Source organism: Gekko japonicus, unplaced genomic scaffold, assembly GCF_001447785.1.
Source record: "Gekko japonicus isolate JY-2015 unplaced genomic scaffold, Gekko_japonicus_V1.1 scaffold1211, whole genome shotgun sequence".
Taxonomy (NCBI): domain Eukaryota; kingdom Metazoa; phylum Chordata; class Lepidosauria; order Squamata; family Gekkonidae; genus Gekko; species Gekko japonicus.
The window spans coordinates 341,324-355,496 of NW_015161990.1; the positions used below are offsets into that span (position 1 = coordinate 341,324).

Below are 14,173 nucleotides of genomic sequence, written 5' to 3' on the forward strand. Positions count from 1 at the left end.
CCTCCCCCCCCTCCGCTGCTGCTGGCCACGCCCCCCCCCTTACCCAGGGTGATCCCGTTGGGCCACTGAATGCCCGCCTTCACCAGGGCAAAGCTGTCCACTCCGTTCAGGCCACTCTTGGCAATCTTCGCAGACGACCCCCAGTCAGTCCAGTACATGAATCTGGCAGGCGAGGAAAAGAGGGAAAGGAAAGGAAAGGAAGGAGGGAAAAAATCAACACCCGTTCCTGTGACCACCCAAAACTGCTTCCCCCTCCCCCCCGCCCCCGGGAAGTGGGGACGGGAACTCTTCACCCGCGGGTGTGGGGAACTCTTCACCCGCGGGTGTGGGGAACTCTTCACCCGCGGGTGTGGGGAACTCTTCACCCGCGGGTGTGGGGAACTCTTCACCCGCGGGTGTGGGGAACTCTTCACCCGCGGGTGTGGGGAACTCTTCACCCGCGGGTGTGGGGAACTCTTCACCCGCGGGTGTGGGGAACTCTTCACCCGCGGGTGTGGGGAACTCTTCACCCGCGGGTGTGGGGAACTCTTCACCCGCGGGTGTGGGGAACTCTTCACCCGCGGGTGTGGGGAACTCTTCACCCGCGGGTGTGGGGAACTCTTCACCCGCGGGTGTGGGGAACTCTTCACCCGCGGGTGTGGGGAACTCTTCACCCGCACCCACCCGTGCGCCGGATCCACCACGATGGCCCGGGGCTTGGCCCCCTCCTCCTTGATCAGGGTCTTCCTTTTCTGGCCCTCGGTGCTGGCCACGGAGACGGTGCCCAGGTGGGAGTCGGTCCAGTACAGGAGGCCGTGCACCCAGTCGACCGCAATGCCGTCTGGATTCTGAAGGCCGCTGCCGATCACAGTGGAATGATGGGAGTCGTTGCCGGCCGTGTCGATCGGGGTGCTGGTGGGGGAAGACGGGCAGGCCGTGAGCCCCAATGGGAAGGAAGGAAGGAAGGGGGGCCGTGCCCCATATCCCTGCAGCAGAGAGCTCCGCTCCCCACCCACCCCTCACAGCACCGAGGGGCAGGAGTCGCTACTCCGGCAGAGGACCAGGAACCAGCCAGAGCGACTGGGCCAGGTTCCGCACAGCAGCCCGTTTGCAGAAAAGCCTCCTCCGTGGCCAGCTTGGGGGGGGGGTTCACCCCATCATCACGCACTTGAGACGGGGCCTTCCCACCCACCCCCCACCCCCAATTCCTACTGCACAAATGGAGACCCAGGTCAGCGAAGACCTGCAGGTCCCCTGGGCTCCCACCCTGCGGAGGAGGAGGAGGAGGGGTGGGTGTCAACCAGAGGCAGGACTTTCTCAGGGGTGGCCACCAGTGGAAGTGATGGCCCCTTGTGGCTTGCCTGGTACCTACACGGCTCTCTCTCTCTCTCTCTCTCTCTCTCTCTCGATGCTCCGTTTCACCCAGGCTTTTAACTAAAAAGGCTGATCTTCTAAGCACCTTTTTTTTTAAGCCTGAGAACTGTTTTGACTCTCCTTTTAAGGCACTCATTTGTTTTCTGCAGTTTTTATGCACTTGGCTGGGTTTTTAATTGTCAGATTTCATTGTACTTTTTATTATGCCTTATTCCTTAAGGTGCCTTCAGCAGGTACCCCGTAGAGGCAGCATAACCTTTTTTTCCAAACAAAGGTCAGTTGTTTGTAAAAAGCCACTTTGAATTCAGAGGCCCATTTACACTGCTTGAATTTACCCTCTTATTGTGGCTGTGCTATGGAATGGCACACGAGGACACATCTACCCCCCCCCCAAACACACACACACCCCTTTCCCACAAATGTGCTGAGTGGGGACATCCCCCATCACCTTCCTTCCCTGCATCATCAACTGACACACGGTTCCACCGGAGGCCCAAACCACAAACGTTCCCCACCCAGCTGCCCCCCCCCCCGGCCCGCCGCATCCTGGGCACGAAAGGGGTTTACTTGCCCCTTTGACACCCCACTGTCAACACTCGCGGCACAGACACCACAGCCCCCTTGCCTGTATATTCTCTTCTGAGAGAGGTCAGACCAGTAGACGACGTTTCTGGCAATCTCCATATCCAAGGCCACCGCGTGCTTGAGGTGGGGGATCAGGCTGGTGTACTCGCTGCGGTCCAGGGTCATCTTCCGGACTTCGTGGCGGTTGGTGAAGAAGAGGTATGCGATCGTGCCTGGAAAGGGGGCAGAACGAGGAGAGAGGGGCGTTGGGAACTCACGGCAGCAGCACCTGCCAACGCGTTCTCCCGGGCTACGGGGGAGACCAGCACACTTTGGGTCCGAATCCCCAGCACCAAAAGGTCCAATACGCCACCCCCCCCACACACTTGACCTTCCCACCGTTCAGGGCCAAGTGGGCTCCTTTTTCCTAGCCTTGCATCAGACAAAATTTCTCCTCACCCCTACGTGATGCCCCCATTTACAGGCACTGACTTGAGAAGACAGAGACAGGGAGGCCGCCCAAGGGCTCCCCCCAGGCGGAAGGGCAGCGAGGGCCAGAAGGCGGGCTGGAGACACGGGCAGGCAGCCTGCGCCACACTCTGTGGGGAGGAGGACTGCGCACAGGAAGGGAGTGAAAAGGTGGAGCGCTGGGGGGGGGGGCACCAACGGATCCTCAGATGCCTGAGATCACAGAAGAGGCACCAGGCTGCAAAGCCCAGGCGGCTCAAGAGGACCCTCAACTGCACCCTTCAGGCCCCCTGCCCCCCCCCACGCACACACACACAATGTACACACTAGCCACTACCGCCTGCACCCGAGAGCTTTTATGTACTCGGGATTACTTGTTACCAGGAACTGTGCTCAGAAGTTGCGCCTGAGACACACCAAGTTACGCCGTCCTCGGCTGTTTGGTATTATTGCTTTATCTGCACTGAATTCGAGATTCCAGACTTAGGGTTTTAACTCTTAATTTAGGATTTTAACCATCAAGAACAACTGAGCTAGAAAGACCAAAAGCTTGCAATATTTCATTTTTTAATTTACTGGCTTTGTATAGTTTGTGATACGTCTTGAGTCTTCTTGAAAAAGGCCGCATTTAAATGCTGTAAATTAAACACCTACTTATTACAGTCCTGTATTTATCAATGCACTCAAGGCAGCTTATGGTTTAAGAATAACACCCCGAGATCTAACAACACGCAGGAAATAGGGAGGAAAGGAAGGGACGCAAAGTCGAGTCTGACCACTTGGCATAAGGAAGGGGGGGGGGGGAATCACATCCCAAAAGGAAGCGGCAGAATATCTGTGTGGCCATCTGTGTGGCACAGAAGACAGGCCCACCAGCTCAGACTGACAGGAGGGACCATGCCTGGTGCAGCAGTGCTGAAAATAAATTCTATCCAGCCCAAACCAGAATCACAAGTTTTCTCAAGCAAACACCCGGTTTGTGTGAGGGGCCAAGGCTTTCTTGGGAAGAGGTCTTGCAACAGAGGCTGCACGCCAGCAGTCCTCTCTCGTCTCCAACAGCAAGCAGGGGAGAAATCAAGACCCTCGCCCACCTTCCCCATTGGCAGAGCAGCCACGGACCCCAAAGCCTGCCACAGCACACGGCAGCACAAAAAAAAAAACCCCGAACTTACCGACCGCTTTGCAAGTCTTGGTGGCGGGGTCGATCTGATAGCCTTTGTTACATTCACACTTGTAGCTTCCTTCCAGATTGATACAGATTTGGCTGCAGGAGTCGGGGCTCAGGCATTCATCAATATCTACAAACCCAAGATCATGCTACATTCACGCCTGTCGCTTCCTTCCGGATTTATACAGTTTTGGCTACAGGCATCAAGGCTGGGGCGATCGTGTTACTTTGCACCTGATTAAGTAGTTCTTGGGACAATTGAGGTTGTGGGAATGGACTCTCCCACAACTCTGTTTTGTTCCAAGGATTAACCGTGCAACTTGTCTGCAATCTAATTCTTCCCATGAGGACATCCAAGAGGAGACGGCAACGTCCCCATCTGGCTTTGCAGCAGATTTTGCCACCCAGGTTTTATACCAATGGCCGCCGCGCCCTCCCCCTCCCTCACGTAGCGTCCGCCCTCCCTCTCCTTTGAGAAGTCGGTCTCAGGAGGTGGGCCCTGGCAGGGAACCCACTCGGCATGGAGAAGCTCCCAGGCGGCAGCCAGCGCGGCCAGAGGCCTCCACCCGAGAGAGACCCCCCCAAAAAAACACTGCTGGCCTTGACAGACCGACAGGGGAATGTCACGTACACTCCCTCATCAACCCTGAACGTGTTGCTCTCCTATCTGGCTCAGAGACCACTCCAGCCACCGTTGCTTTCCAGAGGCTGCTTTATTTCAGAAATTCATAGGCTGCTGCCTCAGAAATTACTTGAGGCCGCTTACAAAGTACAAACAGAGGCCATGAAGTAATAACGGCAGGCCCCAGGGCAGGCCTTGTGGGGGAGAGCATTTTGGAAAATGGCGTTTTGGGTGTCGTCCCCACCCCACCCCTGCAGGGGGGGCCTGGGAGAGTAAGACCCTGGGCTGGGCAGGGTGGGAGGAGGCGGTCCCGTCAGGACCTGGGGGGGCCCCCAGCCCCAAAGGCACGGAAGGCCTCGGGGGCGAGCCGCCCTGTCCACTGCAGCTGCCTGAAGCGCCAGGGGAGACTGCCGAGAGGCACCACCTGGCCCACGGAGGAGACCCCGGGTCCCCAGGCACAGGACCCATCGGCACACACACAGAGACACACACACCCAGGCCAGGCTGACTGCTCAGCCCGCGAGCGGCTCCGCCACCGGCTGGCCGCCCCTCGGCCTTTTGCCCCGGGCTTCAGCCCACCTCGTTACATTCTTGCCGCAGGTACCAGACGCGGGAGCGACCCGTGAAACACTCGGTCAAAACGGACACGGGAGAAAGACCAGCCCCACAACCTACCTTCGCATCTCCTTTGATCCACGAGCTGGAAGCCCTCCGGACACAAACATTCGTACCCAATCTTCAGGTCATTGCAGATGTGAGAACAACCCCCCTTGTCGGCCAGGCACTCGTTGGTTCCTGCAAGGAGGCACAACAACACAGCACGGGCCGCTGAAGGGACCCCTCGTCACGGTCGACCGTGCTCGTGAACTACCCTAAGCCCCCCCCCACACACACACACGCCCTGACCTGACCTGACCTGGATGCAGCCCGGGCAAAACCCCCCCCCCCTTGATCCCATCAGACCTCAGAAGCTAGGCAGGGCCGACTCCGGCAAGTCCGTGGAAGGGCGGCCTCCGAGAGGCATTTTACCAGAGGCAGGACAACAACACGGAGGCTGGCTAATCAAGCCACCTTTCCAAAAAGTGGCCACCCCCCACCCCCATAGGGGTCACCAGAAGTCAACCGTGACTTCCAGGCAGGCACACAAAACACACACATGTGCAAGCACTTAAAAAAACAACAACCAAGAGGCCCCATCAGAATAATCTCTCACCCACCCTGCAACATTCCTAGGTCCTGCCCCACAAAATCACAGCTAACCGCACTGAACTGGCTGGCAGCGACCCCCCCCCCCAAGTGCAGGGAGCTTGCAAGGAACCTGCCCCCTGCCCAAGGGGCTTCACACCCCACGAGGCTTGGCAGGGGAGCCTGGTGTGTGTTGCGTGTGCAGAACAGGAATCAAGTGTGCCATGTTTTTAATTCCCCATCATGAGTTGTTCTGAGTCCCAGAAACAGCTGTCTCAGTGCAGGACAGATGTGTAGCTGGGCCGGACCAAACACACACACACACACACACACACCCGAGTCCAGGACCCTGGTTCCCACAGAGGCCAAACAGAAGTTAAAAAAAACAACACAACCACCCCCTCTCCTGTCTTCTTTGGGGGGTGGGGGATGGGGGGTGTCTCTTACACACAGGGGATTTGGGTCCTCCTGAAGTCCTGCACAGACTCCTCAGCTCTTATTTCTAAAAGGCCAAGTCTGTGCCGGGGCGTTATTTCCTCCTCCTTTCTGGAAAAACGTTCTTGGGGGGGGGGGGGGGAGAAAACCCTACAGTCCATGGCCACCCAACCCAGGGATTAGGGGCAGTGCTAGCCTACCTCACGGTGTTGTTGTAAAGGTTCCTCAGATAAATGCTTTTGTCTCCATCCTGCACTTCAATTACTGCTTATCCTTTCCCCACCCGATCAGAATCCCCCCACCACCACCAGCAGCAGGACTATTTTTCTAGAATTAGAGATTACTTGGGATCGTCAGAAGTAGCCGAGTTGTTCTTTCAAGGCAACCCTGCCTGGCAAACTCCTATGAGATTTCCCTTCTTGACGGGAAACTTCCCTAGGAAGTGCAAAGGCCGTGCTGGCTGGGGTGGGGGGGCGGTGGGGGGCTGGCTGAGGGCTCCCTTGAGTGCCATTAAGAGCCAGGGGCTCCCCCCCCCCTCAGAGTCGCCAGGAAGACAAATTCTTCATCCAAGCAACTTAAGGATTCACAGCTCAGGCTCTTCTTGGCCACTAGACTTCAGCCCTGCTTTCCATACCGGTGATTCTTCTGACGTGAAAGAACACAGAGCCTCTAACCCCCTCGCACCCAGGAGCTCACTGCAACTCCCCGGTTCCCATTCCGGCTATTCCCCCCCCCCCCGGGATGACTCACTCGGACTGAGGAAGGCCGCAGCATACAACCCGTCCCCCACCACTACCGCAGGCCCGCAGGGCACTGAGAGGCAGCGGAAGGCTCTAGCTAGCAGGCCCAGAACCCCCGAACCCCATGATGACGCTTCGCGTGAGCAAAGCGGCACACGAGCAGGAGGACAGGAGATTTGATCCTTACGGCACTCCTTGACGGGCTCGTCCGACCAGTCGCTGCAGTCCCTCTGCAAGTCGCAGACCTTGTCCATGGAGATGCACTCTCCCGAATGGCATTTGAACGAGCGGGCTCCTTCACAGGTGGTCACTGTGACAAGAAAGCAAGAGGAAGTCCTTCATTCAGCGTCACACTGTGGACCACTTTGCATTCCTGTGAATTCTGCTCAGGGCAGAGAAGGCTTTAATGTAAAACACATGTAACCCTAATCCTAGCGTACTAGGTATCAGACAATTCTTGTTGACGCATACTAAACATAAACTAGAAATAGAGCACAAGGAAAATTTAGATGCCCCAATCCATGAGGAGGAGATGAAAACCACAATAAAAACCCTCAAATGCAATAAAACACCTGGAAGACTCGGGTTTAAAGACCACTTAGCTAAACCTTTAGCAACTACACTCAATGAGATCATGCAAAAAAGTATAGTCCCACAAATATGGAAAGAAGCCAGCATAATTCTTCTGCCAAAAAAGGGCGGAGATACAACTTTATCAGCTTCTTACCATCCAATTCCCCCCTTCCAAATCGAGATGCAAAAATATTGACTGTGCTCTCAGAAGCCAGGATTAGCAAATCCATCCACCATCATACCAAGGAAGACCAAACTGGTCTCATCCCGAAATGTCAAACAGCTGATATTTAGACATACGTCGAACTCTTAATAGGTGGACAAGGGGGCAGTTCTTCTCTCTCTGGATGCAGAGAAAGCGTCTGATGAACAATTTCAGACCCAATTGTACCTCTACCATATCCCAGTTATAATGAATATTTCATAAACACTATGGGGAATTATCAGGTTTCCAAATAAACAATGCCAAATCAGAATTAATACCGCTGAAGGCAGCACAGAATACACCAGAGTATACTAAAACACAGTACCAATTTAAATGGAATCCCATATCCTGGAAATATTTAGGGACTAATATCTCCACAACTTTAAATATATTAGTTAGATAAACCAGGATACTCTTATTTAAAAAAACCCTAGTGGGGGGCCTGGGACGTTTTCCAGAGAGGTGCCTGGGGATTGCCTGCCTCTGCGTCCCAGCCCTGGTATTGCTTGGAGGTCCTCCCATCCCAGTGCTTGCCAGGGCCAGCAACATGCCTCGACTGTGCTCGTAGGTTTTAACTTACTGCTGTTGACTTTATTTTGTTATTATAATAAGGAAAACTTAAAAGAATTCTAAAAAGGAAAAAGAGGGCTGGCCAGCCGACCTCGTCGCTCAGGTCTTTGCAGTCGTTCTCCTTGTTGCACTGCCGGCTCCCGTGGATGCAGGTCCCGTCATCGCAGCGAAACTCATCTGGGCGGCACGTGGCTCTCACTGCGGAGAAAGACGAGACTCTTCAGAGAGAGAGACAGACAGACGCACAGACAGAGGGAGCCACCAGGGCTGAACACTCACCCGAAGGCCAAATCCCAGGGCGACACACGGCTTCCCTTGATTCACGCTCAGAGTGGGACAGAGAGGCCCAAGGGGATGCTCCTGGAAGGAGCTAGGCCCCCCCACACACACACACAGTGCCAGGAAAAGGGCTACTCGAATGACAAAAGGGTTGGAACACTTTCCTGGTGGAGAAAGGCTGAAGCACTTGGAGCTCTTTAGCTTGGAGAAACGACGGCTGAGGGGTGACATGATCGAGCTTCATAAGATTATGCATGGGATGGAGCAGGTAGGGAAAAGGACTTTTCTCCCTTTCTCGCAGTACAAGAACACCATGTGGGCACTCCATGAAATGGCTGAGCAGTCCACTTAGAACGGATAAAAGGAAGTCCTTCTTCACCCAAAGAGTGATGCACACATGGAATTCACTGCCACAGGAGGTGGTGGCGGCTACAAGCATGGACGGCTTCAAAAGGGAATTAGATAAGCATAAGGAGCAGAGGTCCACCAGTGGCTAGGAGCCACAAGGCCTAGATAGGAACTCTCGGTCTGGGGCAAGGGATGCTCTGTATTCTGGGAGCTTGGGGTCAGGAGCAACAGTGGGAGGGCTCCTGGTGTCCTGGCCCCACTGCTGGACCTCCTGGTGGCACCTGGTATTTTTGGCCACTGTGTGACACAGGAGTGTCGGACTGGAGGGGCCACTGGCCTGATCCAACACTGGCTTCTCTGATGTTCTTATGATTATTATCAGCCTCAAAGAGAAGACGGACTTGAGCCCCACTCTTGCTACACAACCGCCACGCCTCCCCTCCCACTCTCCCCACTCCCCCGAGCGTACCACAGTCTGCCTCGTCTGATTTATCCCGGCAGTCGAAGCCACCGTCGCACTTCCAGCGCTGGTGAATGCACTCTCCGCTCCCACAGCGGAATTCCAGCGGAGAGCAGGGGCTGGGGGTTTTCTGGGCCTCTCCCGGGGCTCCGCAGTGCTCCGGCCACTCGTCCGACCCGTCCTTGCAGTCTTCGTCTTTGTCGCAGGCCCAGAGCTTCGGGATGCAGTCGGAGTTGTTGCACATAAACATTTCCGGGTGGCAGGCGGGGGCGGGGCAGCGGGCTTCGTCACTCCCATCCCCGCAGTCGTCGTCTTGATCACAGACAAAATCCGTGGCGATACAATTCCCGTTCTGGCACCGGAATTCACTGGCCGCACAGCTCTTAGGGGCTGTACCAAAAAAAAAACACCCACGATTACAGCTTCCAGCCAGAGTACACCAGAACATCGTCCAGGGATTTAGTTTTCTGTGGGAAATTTTCCAGTTTTGTCCATTAACCACAAATAAAAATCAAAGTCCCCATAAAGTCCATTTTTTTTAAAAAAAGACCAGCCCCAGTCATACATATACCTCCATAGAACCATAGCGTTGGAAGGGCCCTCCAAGGTCATCCACTCCAACCCCCCTGAGTACATTGCAGGAAATTCACGGTGACCAGGAGCCCAGAGGGAAACCCCCCCCCCGCTCCGTGCCCAGAAAAAAAAGGGGGGGGGGCCTCCAGGATCCCCCGAGGCCAAACTGGCCTGGAGGAAAATTGCTTCCTGATCCCAAAGTGGCCATCAGCATTTCCCTGGACGTGTAAGAAAGGTGTGCACATCCCGAGCTGTGCACATCCCATCAAAACCAAAGATAAAATTCTTATGTGTGTGTCTCGTCTCATAAGGTAGAAGGGAGATTATAATCACTAACCCGCCCTGAATCTAACTAGTCAGGCAAATAAAGAGGCGCCCTCACGACCTTCACGGCTGAGGTGAGTGGACGGGCAGAGGGTCCCGGAGCCGCCCAGGAGGCCCTTTTGCCCCCCCCCCCCCGCGTGCTTTGGCTGGCCTGCCATTCCCGGGTCGGCCGCTCTCCCGGCCTTCCACTTTCTGCTTAAATTTAATCAAGCACACACTATGTTGTCCTAGACATAAGGATTTGACTGGTTTTAAAACGTTAAAACAGTACTTGATTTGCTTTTCCCCCTCGTTACGTATTTCAGTTCAAGTATTTGTCGCTACTGGGACATAAAAAATGAGATGCTTCTAAAAAGTAAGTCAGAATAAACACGCTAAAGCCGATCACACCGCATTGGAGGCAATGGTGACTTTCCAGGGAATTTTCCAATTGTTATTTTTGTGAGAAAACCCCCCCCCCCCACATTCAGCATGCAGCTAAAGGAATCCACAACAAGGTGGGAGGGGGGGAGAAAGAGCCCCAAGGAACCAACGCCAGCCTCCGCAACGGCACGCTCCTCAGCGTCACCTCCCATGGGGATGAGGACCAAAGTGTCCCGCCAAAAGGTGTATGGAAGCTGCAGGACTCTGAGCAAGAAGGCGGCCCCAGGAGACTCTTCACCAGGTGCACCCACGGCTTGGGACACGGGAGCCCCCACCAGTGCACCTGCCACGACCTCAAGGGCCACTAAAACGCATGACTCTTTTTACGGTTCCAGTTTGCACCAGTTTCTTCGGACACACCAGAAAGAACGTGGTGGCGACTTCTTCCCCGAGCCATACATTGTTTACAACCAGGGGGTCCAGATTCCACTAAGCAACACTGAAATGATCAGATCCTGCATGTTCATGGCAAGCAGAGTCATTACACTCACTGACTGGACTAGGACGAGAAGGAAGTTAGATTTTACGGCACTAACTAGCAATATAAAGCTCTGCAATCCTGCTGGTCCTGCACTGGGCAGGGGGTTGGGCTGCTAGATGGTCTGTATGGCCCCTTCCAACTCGAGATTCTATGTGCTTTCCAACAGATTTCTTCAGGCGGAAGACGGAAGACACGCATTCTTGAGTGCCAATCAGACCACTAGTCACATGGGTGGGGAAACGACAAATGTCAATTCCATTACAGCCAATTTAGCGTCACGTATAAGAGTTGGGAAGCATCCCAAATATCATGGGGCTGTGATACCATGAGGCCTCAACTCTGGACTCTGAATGCACACGTGGATGCAGAAGCGGCATTCAGGCGCCTGGTCCCACCGGCATCCCCCTACCCCCGTCAAAAAGACCCCCAACCCTCCACTTAAGAGAGTAGCACAGCCCTTCCAACTTACGACAGTTCTCTTCATCGGATCCATTTTCGCAATCCGCTTGTGAGTCACACCGCCAGGACATATCAATGCAACGATTTATGCGGCCACCACAGCTGAACTGCCCCGGATCACAAGTCACAGACCCTGAGAAGACAAACTGAATGGTAAGCCGTGCCCCAGGCTCGCCACTGCGTAACAGCACCCTTGCGTACGGTGCTATGAGAGAACGCTCTCGCACAGGAGGACACCCGCCGGGCGGTTTTAGCTGCTCCAGCTCCCTCCTCTGTGCAAGTCAATGTGAAGCAGCAACGAAAGGGACTTGGGCGGAGAGGAGAGGCAGCGTGAAGTCCCACCATGGGGGAAAAGCAAAACCGACCCTGGCAGCCAGCCTGAGGCAATGAGCTGCGTGACTCCCAAAAACTCAAATGGAAATAAGTGCTGGTAGCCTTTAAGTTGCCACTTGCCTTGTGGCTTTTTTTAAAATGCAGGTTGCCATGAGCACCCCAGATCTCTTCAGAAAGCGGCCTTTATTTATTTCATTTAAGACCTGGTACCTGGCTTTACTTCCTTAGAGTCAAGAAGACTGCTGCCCGGTCACCCTGAATTCTCGTCAGCTAAGCAGGGTCAACTCTGGCAAGCCCTGGGATGGGAGACCTCCTTGGAAGACCAGCAGTCGGGAGGACAGGGGCAGGCTTCGTTCAGCCAGGGCCCCAGGAGGGGTCCATCACCAGAGGCCACCATGACTTCCAGGTGCACGCATACAGGCACATATGAAGAATACCCCCCCCCCCCCAAAAAAGAGGCTTCCGCCATGTCGAGGACCTAGCACAACGTGCAGTAGTGAGGCAACAGGGTCCACCCAAGACACCACTGGGAACCTGCCGCTCTGCTCCCCAGGCCCTGTGCAGGAAATAGCTGGCCTGTTCTCAGGGTGCCACTGCAACCTGCGATGCAAAACTGTGCCAAACATGCCATCTGCCACACGCGGCAGCCAGACCGCGACGTCTCTGAAGACAGGTGCCCCTTTTATCTTGGGGCAGGGCAGGCCCCGTCTTTCTAGCAGGCCTCCCCTTGTGCCTGGATGCACGCGGGAGGCAGAGAACTGGCACTGGGAGAGGTCCACATCGCTCCTCAGGTCTCCCTCACTGACCTAATCGATGCCCCTTTTCCTGACAATGCTCACGTCTCCTCCGGGCACCTGATCAGAAGGCTCCTGACATTCCTGCCGGAGAGAAACAGCCCGCTTTCCCCCACCAGATGGCGCACTGAGTGCGCGCCGATGTCACCCGTTCCGCCACAGGCAATGGGCACGGGGAAAGGACGGTCCCCTCCCGAGCGGCTTCATCCAACCAACTTACTGCAGGCTTCCTGGGACTCGTCTGAGCCGTCCTTGCACTCCGCCTTGCCGTCACAGGTCCACTTGTAAGGGATGCACTCGCCAGTCCCGCACGGGAACTCCTTCCGCTCACACTGCTCCACACCTGCGAGGCAGCAAGCCCACACCTTTAGCCCCCGCCTGAGCACTCCCCTCACGCCAGAAGTGGACCTGATTTAAATCACCAGTCGGGAAGACTCAGTTCCTCTCTTACGTTCTTAATTTTATGGTAGTTAAATTAGAATGATGAAAGGGTTGGAACACTTTCCCTATGCAGAAAGGCTAAAGCGCTCGGGGCTCTTTATTCTTGGAGAAACGACAGCTGTGGGGGTGACATGATCGAGGTTTATCAGATTACGCGAGGGATGGAGCAAGTAGGGAGAGGTACTTTTCTCCCTTTCTCACAGTACAAGAACTCGTGGGCACTCCATGAAACTGCTGAGCGGTCAGGTTAGAACGGACAAAAGGAAGTCCTTCTTCACCCAAAGAGGTCCATCAGTGGCTATTAGCCCCAAGGGATAGATAGGGACTCTGGGGCAAGCGGTGCTCTGTCTTCTTGGTGCTGGGGGGGGGGGCAACAGTGGGAGGGCTTCTAGTGTCCTGGCCCCACTGCTGGACCTCCTGATGGCCCCTGGTATTGGACTGGATCGGCCATTGGCCTGATCCAACATTGACTTCTCTTATGTTCTTCATTTAACAGTAGTTTTCTATGCAGAAGCGATCTTTTGCCAATACGTGCATTGTTCACAACAGATATAAATACTAGTCCAATTTTTAGAAGGCATGACACAGTATAGATTTTTAAGCCATAACTTTTTTAAAAAGAGAGAATCTCAGATCAATTTTACAGCTATGTCAGAATATGATTTTTGGGGGGTATGGCATCAAACCTGCAAAAATACGCTGCCCAAACAGCTTTAATGTTAATTCCTTCTCTTAATTATCACCAGACAAATCCACGGTTTGAGAACTCTTTGAGAGCGCCTCTAACTCAGCCCTGTTGGGTAGCTGGCAAAAGGCTGACCCTAAAGCCACCGACACAGAAGCCCCTGGGGGAGGGAGCCCACCGCTTCTGACCCTCCTTTCTAAAACTCTTTAGAGGACTACACAGTTCCACGCTAGAGCACTGCAGTGGATAACCCTTCCCCCATAAGACACCCCTGATCTGCAACCTACATTCACCAAAGCTCTCTCCTAAAAGGCCCGTCCAGCTGAAGTCCTGCTGCTGCCCATGTCTCTGCCTGCCTTCCTTCCCCAAGGGCAAGTGTGGGAAGGAAGGAGAGTGTCCAGGGCTCTCTGTGGGCACCTCCTGTTCTCCCCCCCCCCCCCCCCCCCCCCCCCGCACAGACCACCGCTGGCTGGCTGGCTGGCTGGCGGACCCACGGGAGGAGCAGCCCCGGCAGCAGCAGCGCGCGTCACCCTGTTTGCACAAGGCTCCTCTCCTCCTCCCCAACCCCCCCCCCCCCCCGCACAGACCACCGCTGGCTGGCTGGCTGGCTGGCGGACCCACGGGAGGAGCAGCCCCGGCAGCAGCAGCGCGCGTCACCCTGTTTGCACAAGGCTCCTCTCCTCCTCCCCA

The 14,173-nt window shown here is 55.1% G+C and overlaps 1 protein-coding gene across 1 annotated transcript in view; it reads right to left on the reverse strand.

Moving 5' to 3' along the window:
• Positions 1 to 14,173, reverse strand: part of LDLR (low density lipoprotein receptor) — a 33,485-nt gene that overhangs the window by 6,324 nt on the left and 12,988 nt on the right. The window contains exons 2-11 of the mRNA XM_015405379.1: positions 12,578 to 12,765; positions 11,241 to 11,363; positions 8,980 to 9,360; positions 7,967 to 8,081; positions 6,723 to 6,853; positions 4,851 to 4,970; positions 3,558 to 3,683; positions 1,979 to 2,150; positions 664 to 891; positions 44 to 162 (exon numbers count right to left, since the gene is read on the reverse strand). Of these exons, the coding sequence (XP_015260865.1) occupies positions 44 to 162; positions 664 to 891; positions 1,979 to 2,150; positions 3,558 to 3,683; positions 4,851 to 4,970; positions 6,723 to 6,853; positions 7,967 to 8,081; positions 8,980 to 9,360; positions 11,241 to 11,363; positions 12,578 to 12,765 (1,703 nt within the window). The remainder of the gene's footprint in view (positions 1 to 43; positions 163 to 663; positions 892 to 1,978; positions 2,151 to 3,557; positions 3,684 to 4,850; positions 4,971 to 6,722; positions 6,854 to 7,966; positions 8,082 to 8,979; positions 9,361 to 11,240; positions 11,364 to 12,577; positions 12,766 to 14,173) is intronic.